This window comes from Monodon monoceros, unplaced genomic scaffold, assembly GCF_005190385.1.
Source record: "Monodon monoceros isolate NGI ecotype Baffin Bay Population unplaced genomic scaffold, NGI_Narwhal_1 Super_Scaffold_1, whole genome shotgun sequence".
Classification (NCBI taxonomy): domain Eukaryota; kingdom Metazoa; phylum Chordata; class Mammalia; order Artiodactyla; family Monodontidae; genus Monodon; species Monodon monoceros.
The window spans coordinates 25,949,809-25,972,642 of record NW_021703765.1 but is presented as its reverse complement, the minus strand read 5'-3'; the positions used below and the strand labels follow the sequence as shown (position 1 = coordinate 25,972,642).

The 22,834-nt window shown below is 46.2% G+C and overlaps 1 protein-coding gene across 3 annotated transcripts in view; it reads right to left on the bottom strand.

The window, feature by feature from the left end:
* Positions 1-22,834, bottom strand: part of LOXHD1 (lipoxygenase homology domains 1) — a 201,602-nt gene that overhangs the window by 30,852 nt on the left and 147,916 nt on the right. For 2 of the 3 annotated variants that reach the window (XM_029227620.1, XM_029227631.1), the window contains 5 exons: positions 12,412-12,620; positions 11,364-11,549; positions 8,466-8,593; positions 2,054-2,171; positions 944-1,118 (listed from right to left, as the gene is read on the bottom strand). In XM_029227620.1, the coding sequence (XP_029083453.1) occupies positions 944-1,118; positions 2,054-2,171; positions 8,466-8,593; positions 11,364-11,549; positions 12,412-12,620 (816 nt within the window). The remainder of the gene's footprint in view (positions 1-943; positions 1,119-2,053; positions 2,172-8,465; positions 8,594-11,363; positions 11,550-12,411; positions 12,621-22,834) is intronic. The other variant, XM_029227610.1, reaches the window with a different exon arrangement.

The window sequence follows — 22,834 nt, the reverse complement described above, 5'->3', positions numbered from 1 at the left end:
GAGGAGGAAAGGAAGAAGGGAGGTGCCAAAAAACACTTTGCCAGCTGTCCTGACCCATCATGTATGCTGGAGATGCTTCATTTCTTTGGCTGAATGCTTCTCTGTTGAAAATGTAAGCTACCAGGGCCAACAAGGGGCTCTCTCACTAGCCATTTATAAGTAGTGTGAGTGAGTTTGCCAGATTCCTTGCACCAGCTGCTGGGGAACAGGCTTGGTATAGGGGAGGGGAGGCAGGAGGCATTGCTTTCCTCTCAGCTGCTGGCCTTTGAGCATGCTTGTACTTTTGCTTGGAAGGCCCCTCCTCTGCTGTCCCCTCTGCCTCACCAGCTTCTGTTTGTCTTTCTGGGCCAGACTTTGGCACCACCTCTGGGAAGCAGTTCCATGACCCTTGCCTCTGATCTCAGGCTGGGTAAGGTGCCCTCCTCTGGGTTCCCAGCACCTGTGCCAACTTCTGTCACAGCCTCACTGTCTTTGCTGCCCTCGAATGTCAGTCACACACGGGCTCAGGGACCTATCCCATCCTAAGACCCCAGGCCAAAGCTGGCACACAGCAGATGGCGGCCAAGCACAGGGATGTGGGAAGGAACCCAGGGGCATCCAAGATGCATGGCACCTGGGTGAGGGGTGTCAGGAGGCAGCAGGAGGACAGAGGGCCTCTGAGCTAATCTCCTGCACCGTTTTCAAAAGTGCTGACCATACGGCCTGGTAACGTTCTCCCTCACTTCCCTGAGGCAGGAAGGACAGGGCCGAGTCAGTCACTGGGAGGAATACTTTGTTCAGGCAGAAGGTGGCACACTGTGGAAAGGAGCTGGCCTGACCAACTTTTGGAAGGCCATCCAGAGAAAAATGTCTTGACCAGAGCCCAGGACCTGAGCCAGAATGTAAGGAGGGGCAGGGTTAGTGGCAGGTGGGTATAGGAGAAGGGAGGGACCCACTGACTCACCCAGGATGTCACTGGTCTTCACTGAGATGGTATAGGAAGTCCACTCCATCATCTCCTCCCCGTCGATGACGGCACACATCTCACACACCAGGGTCTTCTTGCCCTTCCGCTGGGACAGCCAGTCTCCGTAGTAGAACATGGTCAGGTCTCCAGTGTTCATGTTCTTCAGCAGGATCTGGGGGAGAGGGGCCAGCGTGGGAAGTCCTCCCTCACCTCTGCCAGCTGCCTACCTGCTATGCAGTCCCCTCATCTGGACCCCCGGGACCCATGATCCCAGGCCTGAGACAAGTTCTTCTGATTTAGACTCGAGGCATGAGGAAAGGGTCCTCTCCAGGAAAAGACCTGGCCCCGCGGGCCTGGCACAGGGTCTGAAGCCCCTGCCATTACTACCCTCACTTGGGGAGTTGGAAATGGGCAATTCGTCTAAATATAATTCCGAGAGGTGCCCGTCACTGTGCATGAGAAATGTTTGCTGAATGAATGACAGAAAAACAGACCAACCAAACCACTGTCAGCCATAGACCCCTGGAACTGTGTACCCAAGCTCGCCAGATTGTCCTTGGTGGGAGCACCCTACTGTTGGCTCAAGAAAAATCTGCTAAAGGCTGGACAGGGGAGCAGAGCCTGAGGGGACTTGGGACAGATGGCCTTTGATGGATGAGGGATGAGAGGATGACTCAGAGGGGAGCGTTGGCCCAAGATGGAAGAAGAGGCAGCCAGCTAACCGTGATCACAGGGGCACCGGAAGCCTCCTTGCCGTCTGCCTAATGTTCCCACCGTTGGAGCCTTGCCGCCCCAGTTCCTGCTCCCCTCTCACCCCTCCCAACTCGCTTCCTCCAGGAAGCCCACACCCTGTCTCTGTCCAAACTGCACTGACAGGGCAGGCTGTATTCCCTGGCAGCTGATTCAGTTTTGACTGGACTCAAATAAATAAAACTAGGTTCTCTGATTAATTCACACCAAAGGGCGTATTGATTATCTCGGCCAGGTCCGCATAACAACCCTTTAACGTGACATTTGCACTTTAACAAGGCCCACTGACAGCCCAAAGCAGCAGGAAGAACGGGTGGGCAGTGGGTGGAAGGGAGGGTGAGGGTCCAGCCATGTTACCCTCTCCAGGAACCACTCGGGCCGGCTGCCCAGGCCATCAATTCGGATCCGCATCTTGGTGAACGGGGCGATGTCCAGAATCTCCATGATGAAGGTATCATTCTGCTCTCGCTCAAATCTGGGGGTGGAGAGGAGGGGCATGAAGAAGGGAGTCTGGCCATGGTTAGAGGGCGAGGCCATGCCAGAGACCAGATTCAGGGTAAGGAGAGAAGAAGAGGCCTCTCAGCTCCCAGTGACTCCCAACTAGCCTGTCTCTTGCACCCCAGATGTGTTTCCAAAAGACTGGGTTAAGTGAGTTGCTGGTAGATATGGTCCTGATTCAAGAGGTACCAGTTCTGGGTCTTAATCTCATTCTGCTAACCACATGGAACAGTCCCAGCTCCTCTCTGGGACTTGGTTTCCTCATCTGTAGTCTAGGGAAAATGACACTGGCCTGGCAATCTCATAAAACTGTCATGAGGACCAAATGGGTGTGAAATCAACTTAAAATGTGAAAAAAATTCCATACCTGCAAGATTTTAAATGAGACTCTATGAGTGACAGGCTGCCACGAATGGTGGGGCAAGTTGTGCACTGCACAACTCTAGATAGTGCTGTTCACATTTTTCTGTACAGAATATGCATAACTGAAGGCAGTGGCCCTAGGTTGGGAAATACTAGTAATAACTGTAAAATGGCAGTTAACATTGCTTTTGTTGCTATTACTATTTTGCTACCGAATGACCACATCATCTCAGAGACACTCTATCTTTATTTCTTACTGCTCTTCCCACAGTGCTGCATACAAAATGCGACCTTCAGTGCTGACATTGCTCGACTGCTCACTGATTTCAGATGCTGCTGCTGATAAGCCCCTGGGGGTAATGCAGGTATCACTGAAGATAGGACACTGCATGGCAATTTTATGCTTCCTTGAACAAAACGTACTTTTAAAAACAGAGGCCACAGCCAGTGGGAGCTGGGACTGCAAATGCTGCAAACTGCAAATGCTGAGAACTAACCACCCCTCGTCTTCAAGACAGCAGTGGAACAGAGGCCTAATCCCTTTGATAACTTGCTTATGTGCACTTTATGATTATTAGAAGTAAAAACACTCTCCCAGAAGTCTGCCCTAAATCCCTCCTGCTCTAGTTTAAACTGTCTGTCCCTCTGGTCACGTGGGAACTGGAAGGCGGTGCTCACAAACTCCCCTGTCAAGCTCATCTCACATAGTGGAGATTCTCTCAAATAATCTTTCAACTCATTGATTCCTTACTCTTGTCAGGTGTATAATTTTGCAGAATTTTAGAACTTTATTTAGAACTTTGCAGAACACAGAACTTTAGAAATCTGTGCTCTGTATTTTTAAAAAAATTTTCGCCCTTTGAATTTAGCCAAATATCTCCCTTTTATGGAGATTTTATGGTGGGGCAGGTGTAAGGAAAAAGGGAGAGAGAAATAAGCTTTTCTTTTAGAAAACCAAAGACTGGGTTACAGTTGCCCCCTCACCCTCCATTAAAGGTTAAACCCCGATTACACCTGGATAGACCCCTCTCCTCAGGGTAAAAGGCCTGCATCTGAAAGGAAAGCCCCTCATTGGCCCTTCATTCCTCCACAGCTCACCAGCCACATTTTTCCTGCTGCTCCAAGCCCCTCAAGACATCCCAGTTGACACGAGAGAGAGCCACACACTGGGGGGCCCCTGCTGGAGAAGTGGTCAGCCTCTGAGTCAGGTCCCCTTGCCTCTGGCTCAGAAGGTTGGGGCTGCCGAAGTGGCCCTGGCTTTGTCCTGCTCATCCACCTGAAGGAGCTCAGCAGCTTTAGCTGCCCCTCACTCCCTTCCTGTTATCCCTTCTTTCTGTTCTCCACTCCGTCAAAGGCTGTCCTTGGGAAACAGCCTAGCGCCCACTCACTCACCAGTCTCTGTGAAGGAGGACAGCCTAAGGCTAACCAAACCCAAAACCTTAGGCTGGAAGGGCCAGTATTTAATGGAAAAGTTTTAGACATTGTTAAGAAGCTGGGGAAGATTTATGGGTAGGGAGCCTGCGGAGGGGGTGGCTGGAAGATAGGGAAGAAGGTTATGGGTTCAAAGCCAGCCTCCCTGGGGCAGCTGCTCAGGCACTTTGCCTCTGTGCATCTTAGAGGTAAGGCTGGGGCTTCCGGAGTTGGCTGGGATCAGAGGCTCACCTGTAGCTTCATGTTAGACCCAGCTCCTTCCAGTACCAGTGGCCATCTAGCCCATGTTCCATCCCACAGCAACTGGGGGCAGCTCTGTCCCTCTAAGGACAGCATTGGCCAACCCTTAATAAGTCGGCCCCAGCTCTGCCCCAAGAGCCAATTGTTTAATTGTCAACAGTTTGGCCAACCTCGGTGCCTCTACTGTCTCCCTTCCCCAGGCCCTTGCAGTAGCCACCAGACCTCTGTTCTCCAGGCCCGAAGTGCTCATCAGCACAATGTTAGAGAATAAGTTTGCATTGCTTGAAGCCACTAGGTTTGTAGTAAATTTTTATCATAACCTCGGGAAACTAATACAGACCCAAGTGGCAAGAATGTGCACTTCGGGACTGTAGGGGGGGCAGATGAGAGACCCAGCACAGAGAGAACTCCAGGCATTGGTGAGTAGCAGCAGGACTGCCTCAGCGGTGGTGTAGGTGTCCACAGGTGCTGATGTGACTGAGGGGTAAAAGGCAGAGCCCACAGGCCCTGGCTCCTCTGAACCGGGCTCCTCAGGGACCAATAAGATCATTGAACTTGCTGCCCAGCAGGGAGCTGCATCAACCCGTCTGCATCCATATCTCATGAGCATCCTTGCCCTGGTTTGAGAGAAGATCAAAGTTAAAGAAATCTCAAACAGATTTGAAATCTCTACCATCCTCAAATGCCATGATCAGGCCCAGCACATGTTCGAATCTTCCAGTGTCCTTTAAAAGGGCAGCCTCTGAGTTGAAGATGATGTTTCAAGAGGGGTCACCCAGCAGTGGGTGCTAGGACTTTCCAACTGCCTGATCTTTCAAAGGCACCCGTCCCTGGAACTCAGCCCGCTTGCCTCTTCTCTCAGACTACCACCATTCCCACTCAGCCCTGAGACCTCCGTCCAAGCCTGACCAACTCCAGGAGCCTCCCCACCAGCTCCCCTGCCCATGAAGTCCCCAAAGATGGGCCCTTTCCATTCTCAGAGCTTTATCACTAACCAGGCAGTGTGAGATCTAAGTGAGAAAGATATGAAGGAAAGACTCAAAACTTACAAGCTATTACAAGCTAAGCCCAGGCCACCGTCACTAGTGGCTCCCAAATGCCTCCTGAAGTGGCAATTGGAAAGCCATCTGGGCTCTGCCCTCCGTTTGCGTTCTCTTGAGCTGAGTCTCTTTTCATCTTCTTTGCACTAAGGGTTAGTGGAAGCCAGGGGGCCATCCAGAAGGGCAAAGCCAACAGAACTCTGAGAATCTGGTTTGCTTCCAGACCAAAGAATTTCCCAGTTCATGGTGTCTCCACTGGGCCTAGGAATGATTCCTTACAGGCGCTTACTTCCCTCTAGAGAAAAACCACATCTATTTGCCTAAAAATAGCCCCTACATCCATTAGAAACTAATTGCCTCAAGTTCCACTGTTAGACAGTCATTCCTCGGGTTTAAGCATTACCTTTTGAGGGCATCACTTTTTTGAATGCCACATGCATTCACAACCATCTCACTGTGAATTAATTTACCAGAACAGTTTTCCCCAAAGTGGCAAGATGACAAGTTGGGAGCTTTAGCTGGGGAGTGGGGTTGAGGGAATTGCTATCAAATTTGGCCTCTGGGTGTAGCATTTTACAACAGGGGCACTGCAGCAGGCAAACCTACACAATGCTTTCTGTGTGACACATGCATGTTTCTGCCTCCATCCTGGTCACACACCATTTCTTGGGAAAGGCTCCCTTGCACAACACTAAGCTGTGTGCACGACACAAGCCCAGTGGGTCTTACAATCCAAGTCCCGGAGTCAAGACGCTGACCCCTATAATGAGGATTCCAAGACACAGGCCGAACTTCGGGCCACTTGCAAATGCAATGAAGCAAAATATGTCTTGGGTAAGAGCCCTGAGCTTGCCCTCCAGAATAATTAAGAAATGATGGCTCTCTTCAAAGAATAAATCTTAATTTGGAAAACCAAAATTCTTTAACAAGGTGCCTCGAAGCATTTACAATATGGTATAACTTTCAAGCAACATTTTTGGAATTTAGATACTACCAGAAAGGAGGTATCTATCTTTCCCACCAGCAACTGTGTCTGCATGTGTCTATAAAATAAGGTGGAATGTAGGTGTGGGATAATTAATCCGAGAAATTCCAGGAATCTGGAGGCGGGGTGGAGATTAGGGTCAAAGTATAGCGGTAAATATTGTGAGAGATTGAAGATACAAACAGACACTGGCTAGACCAGAGATGATAACAGAACTCTGACCCCCCACCTCTGCAGCAGCAGCCATCCCAGGCAGCCAGACTGCAGCCTCACCAGCAGTGGGCCCGTGATGGTCAGGATGCGGGGAGTGGCTGCCAGCTTCCCTGACTTGCCCCCTCTCCCAACTCAAGACCATCAGAGAAACCCAGATACGTTCCCCAATTCAATCACATAAGATGCCCGATTCTAGGTAGCTCCCCTTCAGCTTCGCCATGGCCCCAGTAATGCTACACTCTGAAGCTTTGCCAGAGTCCTGACAGCCTTAGCCTCTGCCAAACAAAGTGATGGTGGCTCACACCCTTGCTAGAGCAAGCTCTAAAGAAATAGCCTCTGTTCTCACTCGGCCTTCGTTTATTTCCACAATTTCAGGAGTTCGAACCTCAGCTCGCCTGCTTACTACCTGAGTGACCTTGAGGAGTTACTTCACCTTTCTGTGTCTCAGGCACCTTATTGGTTGTGAGTTAATATATCTTTAAAAAGCACTTACAAGGGCGCCTGGCAGGGAGCAGGTGCTCATTGGATGTTAGCCATCGTTACAATCATCATCGGGGAGAATTGGTCAGGGGGGAGTTCCAGGAGGAAACAGGAGTTGCATAATGAGAGTGTAGAAGTGCTAAGAGAAGACAGGCAAAAACTGTTCTCCTCGGACCCCCAGGCACGAGCTGCGTGAGATGAGCAGAGCTCCCGCCCTCGTGAACGGCTCTGTCCGTGGGAAGAAACTTGTGCCTGGCTCTCAAGAGCTTCAGCATCGTCCTCACCATCCTCACCACCGCCACCATGCAGAAGTACTTACTGAGGCCTGCTACATGCAAGGCCAGAGTCAGGAGCTGTGAGGACTCAGAAAGGAGGCTTCTCTGGATCCTGCCCTCCAGCCTGGGGAGGCAGCAGTGTGGCCTCAGGGGTGGGTGGCTGTGGATGGGTTTTAGAAATCCTAGGCTTGGGCTCTGAGTCTCTCCCCTCTGATGCTTAAGATATCAGGGGTCAGGGGTGGTTTAGGGGACGATGGCTGGACATAGAAAACCAAACAAAACCCAGGACCAAGCTGAGGATTTGCCGGAAGGCGCAGACAGGAATCACTACGAGAGGTTCACCTTTATTGCCATTACTAATAACTATTTTAATAGGCAGTAGAACCTAATGCTTAAGACTGGGGCCACCTGGGTGCCGTGCCCAGTGCCATAGCTTACTGGCTCTGGGACCTTGAGCAACATGACTTGACCCTGCTGTGCCTCAGTTTTCTTACTTATAGAATGGGGATGATAATAACAGTCCTCATAGAGTTGTAGGGAGGACTAGGTATATCAATACATTCAAAGGGCTTAGAAAAATGTCCAGCACAAAATAAGCCCACATCAGTGTCCATGCTGTTGCTGTGGTTCCCTCAGGTGTTAAGCTTTGTGAGTTTGAGCATCTTCTCTTCCCGGTTGTACTGTTTCTCCAATGTCTGAGACAGTGTCTGACATAGGTGTTCAATTGTTTTTTAATATTTTAAAAATTATTTTAGGCTATTTGTAATCATTTTGAACTTGCAGGCAAGTTGCAAAATAGAACAGGGTTTCTGTGTTCCCTTCACCCAGCTTCCCCTGATGTGAACAGGTTACATTACTACCATACAAAGAATGAAAGCAGGAGATACACAATGATACAACGCTATCAACTAACACAGACCTTACAGTAAACATCTTTGAGTGACAGAAGGAAGGAAGGAAAGGCGGAAGGTAGGAAGGAAGGAGTGCTATGGGCTGAGGTGATCAAGGAAGGCTTCCTGGAGGAGGTGGATTTGAGCTAGCCCTTGAAACAGAAGGATCTTGAGACAGAGAGAGTGGATGAAGAGCATTCCAGGAGGGAGAAATCACACAGAGGCATGGAGGCCCCAGGGGATGAGGGGAGAGTGAGGGGAGCAGTCTATTTAAAGGCAGGATGGGGCTGGATGGTGGAGGATTGGGTGTGTGGAGGGGCAAAGGGGCAAGGGGCACAGGCCACCTCCAGATACCTGGCCTTCTTTTTGTCCAGCTGCACTTCCTCTGTGCTGCCGTTGGTGCCGTAGAGGGTCATAAAGATGTTGGAGTCGGTGCCACCACCAACCACATCACCCGTCCACACCGTCATTTCATAGAGCACCTGCCACGAGAGGGATGTGGGTTCTGGGCATTGGTCTCAACCGTTAACCCCACGGATTTGCCTCACTCTCACTGGGGCAAGACAACACGCCCTCCAAGCTCCATGGCTCTGAAAAGAGATCTCCCCCTAATCAACTGTAAATGTCTGGAGAGCAAGAGCTAGGCCTTGTTACTGTCTGTGTCCCTGGCTGTGTCCAGTTCAGTGCTGGAGAGGAGCTCAGTTTCTGATAGAGAACACATGCGCAGTAGGAATATGACCAAAAGCCCCAGCGTTAACTGATTTCTTTGTCAGTCGAATCCCAACCTAAGTCTGTTCATCCCAGCAGCGTGTGTTGGCCAGACAGTGGCTTTTGGAGCCATGCAGGGCGCCATTTGAGTCCCAGATCCATCCCGTGCTAGCTGTTGACCTGGGCAGAGGCTCCACCTTCTCCAGCCTCTGCTTCCTCCCCCATAAAATAGGGATAAGCCCTTTGTAGAGTTGTGAGAGCTACAGACACTTCGCCTTGGGGATGGTTCTGGGGGACCCCCTCCTTCCTGCTGCAGCCAGCACACACCCTGCACATCGGTGAGTGGGAAGCGCGCCCAGTCTGATGGTTCAGGAACTTCTGCCTACATTCACTTGTGAAGTGGGACAGCCGCCTATTGTACGTGGTTTTCACTTTAGATTGGAATTTTGCCCTTTTGCCTGAGGTTTGCTCCAAAGAGGATGTTTTCCCTTTGTCTCTGCTGGAGGCAGAGCCTACTCCTCCGAGGACGGTGGTGCCCTCACCGAGGCCCCTGCCTTGGTTCTTCCTCCAAGAGGCAGCCTTGTGTCAAGAGGGGCCATCTTCACCCCTGACCTGGAAGATTCTCTGGTCCTGGCTTCTTACTCCACGCCTCTCACCAGGTGCCCAAGGACTAGCAATTAGGTCTCGAAGGTTCCGGAGAGGCTTGCACACATGGCCAAGGATGTGCCAGGCTGAGCATCTCCTCTGCACATACCTGTACCCGGCCCTTCCCTTCCCCAGTGGCTGCTGTCACTCGTGCAGGTGCTAGGTCCCCATCACCCAGGTGCTTTCGGACTCATAACCCAAGTTATTCATGGCAGTGATGTTGTGCCTTTTCAAGCAGCATCTAGAATCTTCACCACGCTACTGCAAGGTTTGAAGTAGTATTTCAGGCCTGGCCAGGAGGACATGTTTGCCAAGGGAGTCATTGAAGAGCACCTTGCTTTACCAGGAAAATCCTCTTAGACCACCTAACAAGGGCATTTGTGATGGGCACGGAGCTATCAGAAATGAAAGCAGAAGCCTGACACTATTTTGCTCTAATCCAGCAGACATAGAAACAGAATGATCAAAGTGAGTGCTTGGTGGCCCCATGGAGACTGTCCCTTTAAGGTTGATCTCTCCAGACTCCTGTGTTCTCTGTGTCCATCTTTCTCTCCTTTATGCAGACACATCTCTTTTTATGTCATAGGTGTGTTTCCAGAAAGAGACACAGAAACGGGGCTTTTGTAATTCCAGTCTGATATCAGATGTCCTGGGGAGGTGGCCAGTCCAAAGAGCCCTACAATTCTTTGTAAAGTGACAAACGTGTGTTCTTTTGTAACATGAATAACTGGGGTGTGGGTCTGGATTTCCACAGACTAAAGAGCTCAGAGGGAGATGCAGCTGTACCGAGCGGGGTGTGCGTATGCGCTGGGAGTGGCACACACACACATGCCCACGTGCATGCTGGGAATTGGGTCAGGACGGAGGTCCCTGGATGAATTGTGTGCTCTCCTGCACTGACTGTCTGGCCACAGATGGAGACGGCTGAGCAAGGGAGGGGGGTATCGATGCCATAGAAAGTTCTGCTCTCTGGCTGTCAAGCAGGGGATGGGCAGGCATCCACACTCCTGCCTGGCAAGAGTTTTAGAGCCCATAACTCAGCCCTTCGTTCTGTTTCCATATACTATATAGGCAGGGCATGCTCAGGCCCAGAGCGATTTCTCCTTACCTTTGTGTGACGGCTTCTGACCTAAATCTAGTAGCACATTGGTTTGGATTCAGGAATAGAGATGAGGGCTGGGACCTTCCGTTTACCCCACAGCTTTTCAGAGAGAAAGGGAACCTGCAGGGTCATGTGACACAGAGGCCTCTGCGCCACCAGCTGGCCACGTTTCCTTGGGCCCCAGCACCCAGGCATCCTGCTTCCTGCCTGACACTGACCTGTAACTTTATACAACTTGTCCCAGGTCATTTGGCTAGTTAGAGGTGGAGATGGGACAGGAGCTTAGAGCACCTGCCTTCCAGCTTTTTCCCCTTAAGGGGTCTTGTGCAGATAGCACTCACTACACTATGAGACCCAGAGGCTCACAGTCTCCCAAATGCCATCTGTCCTCATGACTGGCCTGCTGGTGTTGTTGCGGCATCCTTTGGAGAATAATGACTCTGCATGTCTGTGTAGAGCATGCAAAGCTTTTCTGGACTGTTCATGGTGTCATTAGTTCTCATCAAGATCTTACATGGAACAGGATGGAAAGCATTATTTCCATGTGCTGTATGAGAAAACCAAGGCCTGGAGAGGCCAGATGACTTGTGCAAGGTCACAGAGCTGTAGACAAGAAGTGACTTGGTTCTCTTGGCTCCTAGCAAAGTGGGTCTGGCTGCTATATAGGGCTGCAGCCCCTGCCAGTGCCCGAGGGATGAGTCTGCTGCTTCTCTCACTTCCATTTCCCCTGCTGCTCACCCACCTCAGCCTGCACTGCCCTTAGCCACACAATGCACACACACAGGTGCCCTCTATACCTTCACCCCGATGTTCACCACCATGGCATCCAGGAGGTCAAAGACACGGGAGGTGACTCCATCTCCTCGGTCCTTGGCGAGCCAGCAATTGCAGCGCAACGTGTACTTGGTGCCCTGGGTGGGCACAGCCAAGCATAGCTCCTCCACCAGCCAGCAGCTCTCGGGGGAGGCCCCGTCGTGGCCCAGCTAGGAGGGGACACACAGGGGCCATGAGGACAGGGCACAACTGGGAAAGAAGCCCTCCCTGCTCAGGGTCCGCTTCCCCACTCTTCTGCCTCCTCCCTCAGCGTTGCCTTCCAATGTGCTTCGCACTCACTGACCAGAGTCCCTCCCGTGAAGGTGGAGAGATTTTGCAGACGTAATTAAAGTCTCTAATCAGGCGACTTTGAATTAATCAAAAGATTATCTAGGTGGGCCTGACCTCATTAGGTGAGCCCTTTAAAAGAGGGTCTAGACGTCAGAGATGGAAGAAGTCAGAGAGATTTGAAGCAGAAGAGATCTTCTCTGAACGGCTTTGAAGAAACAAACTGCCTTATTTTGGAGAGGGTCACGTGGCAGGGAATGCAGGCAGCCTCTGGCCTTGGTCCTACAACTACAAGGAAACAGATTCCTCCAACAGCCATTGAGCTTGGGACAGGACCCCAAGTCTCAGATGAGACCCCAGCCGTGGCAGCAACTTGATTTCAGCCCAGTGAGACCTTGAGAAGAGGGCCCCGCTAACTCACACCTGGACTTCTGACTCAGGACACTGTGAGATAATACATTTGTGTGGCCTTAAGTTATTAAGTTTGTAGTAATTTGTTACACAGCGATAAAAAACTAATACACAGGCATCCCCATTGGGTGGGTGGAAAACGGACCTGGAGGGGCAGGTGATGCAACCAAGGTCACCCAGCTAGTTGATGGCAGGAGCCAGGAGCTCCTTCTCTGCTGCCTGCTCTGAGTGGGGTTCAGGTTGGGCCCATTCACCCTCCCACCTGTGTACTGGTCAGTTCCTTCCTTCCTTCCCTAGGGGTGATCACCATCCCAAGGCCCTAGGGCCCAGCACCTCTATTTTCTTGATAACGCCCACATCCAAGCCTGCAACATAGAACTCCTCCACTGAGCCGCAGCTGAAGCCCTTCTTCCCTCGGGGATAGTCCAGCCAGATGCGGTTACTGCGCTCGTCATCCTCTCCGATGAGGAAGATGAAGGCCCTGCTGTCGGTGGCTGCGTCCTTCTGCTTCCCCGTGGTGACTGACACATAGTAGGGAATAACTGCAAGAGATCATGGGAGCCCAGCCTCATCACGGGCCACATGGACCAGGGTAGGCTCGGACACTTGGAAATGACCTCTGGAGGCACTGATCTCAGCTCCCTGCCTCTGAGACAAAGTACAACAGAGCTTTTCAGACTGGCAAGTATCTACCCTCCAAGGACTGAGGGAGCTAGTAACTCCCAAGAGAAGATCAAAGAGAGCATCGTTGCCACATCTAAAAGCCCTGTTGACCAATTATCTTAGTTGCACATAGCACTCCCATGTGAAGTGGGGTGAGAACGATAATGGCTAGCCAAGTACAGGGTTTAGATGCCTGAAAAGCTTATCACAGATAAGAAAAGCTTATCACAGCAAAACTGAGGTTGGCAAAAGCAAGGTCTCACGGAAAGTAGGAATTTAGGGAAGATAATAAAATAGCATTTATATATGTAACCTGGTAAATGAAAGTTCTAGAAGGAACTCATTTCCAAAACAATCCAGATTAAACAGCATAAAAACTTGCTCAGGTAGTATGGCATAGAGTTCTAGTTGCCCAGCCAGTTTCCATTCTCCTTGCAGCTAGGGGTGGTCATGATATATAAAATGTTGGGAAATTTCTTTTAAAGGGTCTGACTCAACTGGGAGGAGCACCTTTTTGCCCCTTACCCTTCCATTCATTCTGCTTGGAATGTGGATGTGATGTCTGGAGCTCCAGCTCCAAGTCATCTTGGAACCATGGGCAACCTTTAGGATGGAAGCCACTTGTAAGATTGCCAGAGTGGTCAGGTTGAAAGAGCCTAGGTCCCTGAATTCACTGGGGCTGCTATATCATTCTCAACTGCTTCTCTTTGAATTTTTATGTGTAAGAAAAGAAAAATTCCTTGTTCATTTAAGCCACTATCTTTAGGTCTCTTGTTACTTGCAGTTACTAACTGGAACAGGTTGGAAAACCTTCTCCTGGCTCATCTTCCTCAACAGCTAGGGAGACACTGCCCTGGGGTAGTAGATGTTAGGTTATGCAATCTGTAGCCCTTTGAAAAATTTCCAGACTAGACCTTCCTGGCTGGAATTACCTGCATTGATTTCTGCCCATGGCTGCATTTCGTCTTTACAAGGAGAGCCCCACTGGCCTTTCCACAGTTGATCATCGTGCTTAATTAAGGAGAAGCACTTTCTTGTGGGTCCTGTCTAAGAAGGTAGAGTATAAAAAGATTGGCTCTCTGCCCAATCCTATCCCACAGACCCTCCATGTGGTCTTCTGGAGAAAAATATAGTGGTTGACATGCTCTGATATCTAAGAGAACTGAGCAGAAAAGCAGTGGATTTAAATGTCCAACAGAAAAATATACAACTGCCTTATCTCAAAAATCTGGTTGGAAAAAATGAACTTCTCAGGGGATTACAATATTGTTTTAAGAAGCAGGAAAAAACTGAAGCTAAAAGAGTGACTTGTCCAAGGCCACACGTTTTCTTGTCAGAGCCAGAAATGGAACTTAAATCTCCAAAAAACCAGCTCAGGACTTCTTCTTCCCACCCGCCTCCCCCACCACTGCTCATGCCTAAAATTTGCATGGCTGAGTCCTAAACAACATACAAGGAATTCTCATTGCTGCTCTTGATTTCTGTCTCATGAGAATTGTCCTAGGCTCTCTGGGCTGAAACTATTTCTTGGCAGTCTGGGTGAGGGCAGAGTTTAGGCTGATACCCTCCTGGTGGTAGATCAGCAAATTAAGGATATCATCATCCTAACTTCTCTTAGCCTTTGTTTCCCCATCTGTAAAGGAGGCTAATTGCTGCCCTCTGTAAACAGAATTAATAAACAAAAACGTCAATCAACTAGAGTCTGGAGACCAGAAGGGGGAGCTCTCACTCCCTATGATGATGGCAGTGTCCAACAGGAACAAGAAAGACTCCACTTCTTTCCTGGCAACAACTCAGTCAATGAAAAGTCCTGGACTCTGTTTACTACAACTCTCCCAACTGCCTTTTCCAAGAGTTCTCCTCCCTTGCTCTGTGGGGACTTGCAGGTAGTTTGCCAGGGTTGCAGACTCCGAATTGCAATTCTCTGCTGATCCCAAAAAACCCATTTTGCTAGAGAAATAACTGGCAGTCTATTTGTTTTAGGTCAACATTTTGGTGGGCCCGTACAGGGATCCAGAGAAGAGCCCCGACAGGTCTGGGGCTGGTGAGCAAACAGGTGAGATACCCACAATTGAGCCCATTGTGCCCACTGCTTTTCTTGTCAACCCTGGAGTTTGAAGGTATGTCTTTCTCCTGGATCTGAGCTCATACTCTCTTTGCATTTGAAGCTTTCCAGGCTTTATCTGGGATCTATTTTAAGGTTTTGTCCTTTCTGGTTAAGGCCTTGTTCTGTATATGAGCACTCATTTGCCACCTTGGTCAGATTTTGAGATCAGACTCTTTCAACTGAAACTGGTTAGGTTTCAGCCTGTTCCCTTTGGAACGGGGGCTGTTTCATTGCAACTGTGCTGTTTCAACCTTTGACCCATTCCTTTGGAGTAGGGGTTGTTCTATGAGAAGTGGGCTGAGAAGCATTTGGCCTGGCTCCTCTAGGACCAACCTGTTCCCTTAGAACTTGCTAGTGTTAGGCCTGCAGTTCCTTTGCAAGCTGTTTGAGATATTTGAACTGTTTAAGCTATTGAACTGAGTTGTTTAAAATGTAAGATGGTTGAGTTTTTTAATCTTTTTTAAAATTATTCTTTTACTCTATAGAAAAACCTCTGAGAAATAGGATCCCAGTTATCTAAATATTTTGAGGGCACCCCTACAGGGAATCTGGTCAATTTTATGGGTAAAAACCTCAGTTCTTCCTCATACACATTTCTAACTAAATGGATCTACCTGACCAAAGGCAATTTAGAATGTCAATGGCCAAATGGAACTTCTGAAATCCCCAAACTGAATTTTTTTAAAACCAAATTGGAATACAATAGTGCTAAAATTTCTAGAACTGAATGGAATGTGTATTTAGATTGGTACTTTGAGGCTTCCAAACATTACCATAAGCCTAAAATTGCCTCTCTGCAAGTGAGCCTTTTGTAAGTAGCAGTATAGATGGGTCTTGTTGTTTTTAATCCAATCAGCCACCCTATGTCTTTTGATTGGTGCATTTAATCCATTGACATTTAAAATGATTATTGATAGCTATGTCATTTTGTTGCTTGTTTCCTGCTTTTTTGTAGTTCTTTGTTCTTTTCTTCTTCTTTTTAGTTTCTTCCCTTTCAGTTTGATGATTTGCTTGTGTTCCTTTCTCTCTAGTTTTCTGTGTATCTATTGTACGTTTTTGATTTGCGGTTATCTTGGGGTTTGTATATGTTGACCCATAACTATATCTACTTTGTTTTAAACTGGTAGTCTTTTAAGTTCAAATACTGCCTAAAAGATCTACATTTTTTTTTACTCCCCTCCCCCATGTTTTGTGTTTTTGATGTCATATTTTATATCTTCATGTCTATCTTTTAGCTATTATAGTCATAGAATTTATTTGCCTTTACTAGTGGGATTTTTCCTTTCCTAGAAGTTCTTACTTCTTGTTGCAGCTTTGTTATTTTTAAACATCATTATCGGACTATAATTGCTCTACAATGGTGTGATAGTTTCTACTTTATAACAAAGTGAATCAGCTATACATACACATATATCTCCATACCTCCTCCCTCTTGGGTCTCCTTCCCATGTCTCCCTCCTACCCTCCCTAACGCACCCCTCTAGGTGGTCACAAAGCACGGAGCTCATCTCCCTGTGCTATGTGGCTACTTCCCACTAGCTATCTATTTTACATTTGGTAGTGTATATATGTCCATGCCACTCTCTCACTTCATCCCAGCTTACCCTTCCCCCTCCTCATGTCCTCAGGTCCATTATCTACGTCTGCGTCTTTATTCCTGTCCGGCCCATAGGTTCTTCAGAACCTTTTTTTTTTTTAGATTCCATAAATATGTGTTAGCATATAGTATTTGTTTTTCTCTTTCTGACTTACTTCACTGTGTATGACAGACTCTAGGTCCATCCACCTCACTACAAATAACTCAGTTTCATTTCTTTTTATGGCTGAGTAATATTCCATTGTACACAGGTGCCACATCTTCTTTGCCCATTCATCTGTCAATGAACACTTAGGTTGCTTCCATGTCCTGGCTTTTGTAAATAGAGCTGCTATGAGCATCGTGGAACATGACTCGTTTTGAATTATGATTTTCTCAGGGTATGTGCCCAGTAGTGGGATTGCTGGGTCATATGGTAATTCTATTTTTAGTTTTCTAAGGAACCTCCATACTGTTCTCCATAGTGGCTGTATCAATTTACATTCCCACCAACAATGCAACAGGGTTCCCTTTTCTCCACACCCCCTTCAGCATTTGTTTTTTGTAGATTTTCTGATGATGCCCATTCTAACTGTGAGGTGATACCTCATTGTAGTTTTGATTTGCATTTCTCTAATAATTTCATGTGCTTCTTGGCCATCTGTATGTCTTCTTTGGAGAAATGTCTATTTAGGTCTTCTGCCCATTTTTGGATTGGGTTGTTTGTTTCTTTAATATTGAGCTGCATGAGCTGTTTATATATTTTGGAGATTAATCCTTTGCCTGCTGATTCATGTGCAAATATTTTCTCACACTCTGAGGGCTGTCTTTTCGTCTTGTTTATGGTTTTCTTTGCTGTGCAAAAGCTTTGAACTTTCATTAGGTCCCATTTGTTTATTTTTGTTTTTATTTCCATTACTCTAGGAGGTGGGTCAAAAAAGATCTTGCTGTGATTTATGTCAAAGAGTGTTCTTTCTATGTTTTCCTCTAAGAGTTTTATAGTGTCCAGCCTTACATTTAGGTCTTGAATCCATTTTGAGTTTATTTTTGTGTATGGTATTAGAGAGTGTTGTAATTTCATTCTTTTATATGTAACTTTCCAGTTTTCCCAGCACCACTTATTGAAGAGACTGTCTTTTCTCCATTGTATATCCTTGCCTCCTTTGTCATAGATTAGTTGACCATAGGTGTGTGGGTTTATCTCTGGGCTTTCTATCTTGTTCCATTGATCTATGTTTCTGTTTTTGTGCCAGTACCATATTGTCTTGATTACTGTAGCTTTGTAGTATAGTCTGAAGTCAGGGAGTCTGATTCCTCCAGTTCCGCTTTTTTCCCTCAAGACTGCTTTGGCAATTCGGGGTCTTTTGTGTCTCTATACAAATTTTAAGATGATTTGTTCTAGTTCTGTAAAAAATGCCATTGGTAATTTGATAGGGATTGCATTGAATCTGTAGATTGCTTTGGGTAGTATAGTCATTTTCACAATATTGATTCTCCCATTCCACGAACATGGTATATCTCTCCATCTGTTGGTATCATCTTTAATTTCTTTCATCACTGTCTTATAGTTTTCTGCATACAGGTTTTTGTTTCCCTAGGTAGGTTTATTCCTAGGTATTTCATTCTTTTTGTTGCAATGGTAAATGGGAGTATTTCCATAATTTCTCTTTCAGATTTTTCGTCATTAGTGTATAGGAATGCAAGGGATTTCTGTGCATTAATTTTCTATCCTGCAACTTTATCAAATTCATTGATGAGCTCTAGTAGTTTTCTGGTGACATTTTTAGGATTCTCTATGTATAATATCATGTCAATTGAAAACAGTGACAGTTTCGCTTCTTCTTTCCCAATTTGTATTCCTTTTATTTCTTTTTCTTCTCTGAGTGCCATGGCTAGGACTTCCAAAACTATGTTGAATAGTAGTGGTGAGAGTGGACATCCTTGTCTTCCTCCTGATCTTAGAGGAAATGCTTTCAGTTTTTCACCATTGAGAATGATGTTTTCTGTAGGGTTGTTGTATATGGCCTTTATTATGTTGAGGTAGGTTCCCTCTATGCACACTTTCTGGAGAGTTTTTATCATAAATGGGTGTTGAATTTTGTCAAAAGCTTTTTCTGCATCTATTGAGATGATCATATGGTTTTTATTCTTCAATTTGTTAATATGGTGTATCACATTGATTGATTTGTGTATATTGAAGAATCCTTGCATCCCTGGGATAAATCCCACTTGGTCATGGTGTATGATCCTTTTAATGTGTTGTTGGATTCTGTTTGCCAGTATTTTGTTGAGGATTTTTGCATCTATATTCATCAGTGATATTGGTCTGTAATTTTCTTTTTTTGTTATATCTTTGTCTAGTTTTGGTATCAAGGTGATGGTGGCCTGATAGAATGAGTTTGGGAGTGTTCCTTCCTCTGCAATTTTTTGGAAGAGTTTGAGAAGGATGGGTTTTAGCTCTTGTCTAAATGTTTGATAGAATTCACCTGTGAAGCCATCTGGTCCTGGACTTTTGTTTGTTGGAAGACTTTTAATCACAGTTTCAATTTGATTTTTGTTATTTGTCTGTTCATACTTTCTGTTTCTTCCTGGTTCAGTCTTGGAAGCTTATACCATTCTAAGAATTTGTCCATTTCTTCCAGGTTGTCCATTTTATTGGCATAGAGTTGCTTGTGGTAGTCTTTTAGGATGCTTTGTATTTCTGTGGTGTCTGTTGTAACTTCTCCTTTTTCATTTCTAATTTTATTGATTTGAGTCCTCTCCCTCTTTTTCTTGATGAGTCTGGCTAATGGTTTATCAATTTTGTTTATCTTCTCAAAGAACCAGCTTTTAGTTTTATTGATCTTTGCTACTGTTTTCTTTGTTTCTATTTCATTTATTTCTGCTCGGATCTTTTTTTTTTTTTTTTTGCAGTACGTGGGCCTCTCACTGTTGTGGCCTCTCCCGTTGCGGAGCACAGGCTCCGGATGTGCAGGCTCAGCGGCCATGGCTCACAGGCCTAGCTGCTCCGCGGCATGTGGGATCTTCCCGGACCGGGGCACGAACCCGTGTCCCCTGCATCGGCAGGCGGACTCTCAACCACTGTGCCACCAGGGAAGCCCCCCTCTGCTCTGATCTTTATGATTTCTTTCCTTCTGCTAACTTTGGGTTTTGTTTGTTCTTCTTTCTCTGTTCCTTTAGGTGTAACATTAGATTGTTTATGAGACTTTTCTTGTTTCTTGAGGTAGGCTTGTATAGCTATAAACTTCCCTCTTAGAACTGCTTTTGCTGCATCCCATAGGTTTTGGATCATCATGTTTTCATTGTCATTTGTCTCTAGGTATTTTTTGATTTCCTCTTTGATTTCGTCAGTGATCTCTTGGTTATTTAGTAACGTATTGTTTAGCCTCCATGTGTTTGTGTTTTTTACGTTTTTTTCCCTGTAATTGATTTCTAATCTCATAGCATTATGGTCGGAAAAGATGCTTGTTATGATTTCAATTTTCTTAAATTTACTGAGGTTTGTTTTGTGACCCAAGGTGTGATTTATCCTGGAGAATGTTCCATGTGCACTTGAGAAGAAAGTGTAATCTGCTGTTTTTGGATGGAATGTCCTATAAATATCAGTTAAATCTATCTGGTCTATTGTGTCATTTAAACTTGTGTCTCCTTATTAATTTTCTGTTTGGATGATCTGTCCATTGGTGTAAGTGAGGTGTTAATGTCTCCCACTATTATTGTGTTACTGCTGATTTCCTCTTTTAGAGATGTTAGCAGTTGCTTTATGTATTGAGGTGCCCCTATGTTGGGTGCATGTATATTTATAATTGTTATATCTTCTTCTTGGATTGATCCCTTGATCATTACATAGTGCCCTTCCTTGTCTGTTGTAACATTCTTTATTTTAAAGTCTATTTTATCTGATATGAGTATAGCTACTCCAGCTTTCTTTTGATTTCCATATGCATGGAATATCTTTTTCCATCCCCTCACTTTCAGTCTGTATGTGTCCCTAGATCTGAAGTGGGTCTCTTGGAGACAGCATATATACAGGTCTTGTTTGGTATCTTGTTTATACAGCCAGTCTATGTCTTTTGGTTGGAGCATTTACATTTTTTAAACATCTTTGCTGAAGTATAATTGCTTTACAATGGTGTGTCAGTTTCTTCTGTATAACAAAGTGAATCAGTTATACATATACATATATCCCCATATCTCTTCCCTCTTGTGTCTCCCTCCCACCCACTCTGCCTATCCCACCCCTCTAGGTGGTCACAAAGCACTGAGCTGATCTCCCTGTGCTATGCAGCTGCTTCCCACTAGCTATTTTACATTTGGTAGTGCATATATGTCCATGCCACTCTCTCACTTTGTCCCAGCTTACCCTTCCCCCTCCGCATGTCCTCAAATCCATTCTCTAGTAGGTCTGCATCTTTATTCCTGTCTTGCCCCTAGGTTCTTCATGACCATTTTTTCTTTTTTCTTTTTTTTTTTAGATTCCATATTTATGTGTTAGCATACGGTATTTGTTTTTCTCTTTCTGACTTACTTCACTGTGTATGACAGACTCTAGGTCCATCCACCTCACTACAAATAACTCAATTTCATTTCTTTTTATGTCTGAGTAATATTCCATTGTATATATGTGCCACATCTTCTTTATCCATTCATCTGTTGATGGACACTTGAGGAGGTGGACTTTGGGAGCAATGATATATATTTTTTTTCCCCTTTTTCTCTTTTTGTGAATGTGTGTGCTTCTGTGTGTAATTTTGTCTGTATAGCCTTGCTTTTACCGTTTGTCCTAGGGTTCTGTCTGTCCGTTTTTAAAATTTTTTTCCTAGTATAGTTTTTAGCACTTCTTATCATTGGTGGATTTGTTTTTTGGTTTGTTTGCTCTCTTCTTTCTTTCTTTTTTATTACTTTAATATTTTTTAATAATTATTTTTTAAAATTATTTTATTTTATCTTTTTCATTCTTTCTTTTTTTCTCCCTTTAATTCTGAGCTGTGTGGATGACAGGCTCTTGGTGCTCCACCCAGGCATGAGGGCTGTGCCTCTGAGGTGGGAGAACCAAGTTCAGGACATTGGTCCACCAGAGGCCTCCCCGCTCCACGTTTGATAACTACCTTAAATGTAAATGGAGGGCAGGTCCACGTCTGGTGGTATGTTTTGGGGTGTCTGTGACCTTATGATTTTAGGCAGCCTCTCTGCTAATGGGTGGGGTGTGTTCATGTCTTGCTAGTTGTTTGGTATAGGGTGTCTAGCACTGTAGCTTGCTGGTCGTTGAGTGGAGCTGGGTGTTAGCGTTGAGATGGAGATCTCTGGCAGAGCTTTCACTGTTTGATATTACATGGAGCTGGGAGGTCTCTGGTGGACCAATGTCCTGAACTCAGCTCTCCCACCTCAGAGGCACAGGCCTGACAGCCAGCTAGAGCACCAAGACCCTGCCAGCCACATGGTTCAGAAGAAAAGGGAGAAAAAAAAAGAAAGAAAAATAAAATAATTAAAATAAAAAAATTATTAAAAATTAAATAATTAAAAAGTAATAAAGAGGGGCTTCCCTGGTGGCGCAGTTGTTGAGAGCCCGCCTGCTGATGCAGGGGACACAGGTTTGTGCCCCGGTCCAGGAAGATCCCACATGCCACGGAGCGGCTGCGCCCGTGAGCCATGGCCGCTGAGCCTGCGCGTCCGGAGCCTGTGCTCCGCAACGGGAGAGGCCACAACAGTGAGAGGCCCGCGAACGGCAAAAAAAAAAAAAAAAAAAAGTAATAAAGAAAGAAAGAAGATCCACCAATGATAACAAGTGCTAAAAACTATACTGAAAAAAAAAAAAAAAGGACAGACAGAGCCCTAGGACAAATCGTAAAAGCAAAGCTATTCAGACAAATTCACACAAAGAAACATACACATACACACTCACAAAAAGAGAAAAAGGAAAAAAATATATATGTCTATATATATAAAAAAAGGAAGAGAGCAACCAAATCAATAAACAAATCTTCCAATGATAATAAATTCTAAATACTAAACTAAGATAAACATAAAACCAGAAACAAATTATTTGCAGAAAGCAAACCCCAAGTCTACATTTGCTCCCAGAGTCCATCACTTCAATTTTGGGATGATTCGTTGTCTATTCAGTTATTCCAGAGATGCAGGTACATCAAGTTGATTGTGGAGATTTAATCCTCTGCTCCTGAGGCTGCTGGGAGAGATTTCCCTTTCTCTTCTTTGTTCGCACAGCTCCCGGGGCTCAGCTTTGGATTTGGCCCCGCCTCTGCGTGTAGGTCGCCTGAGGGCGTCTGTTCTTCGCTCAGACAGGACGGGGTTAAAGGAGCCGCTGATTAGGGGGTTCTGGCTCACTCAGGCTGGGGGAAGGGAGGGGCACGGAATGCGGAGCGAGCCTGCTGCGGCAGAGGCCAGTGTGA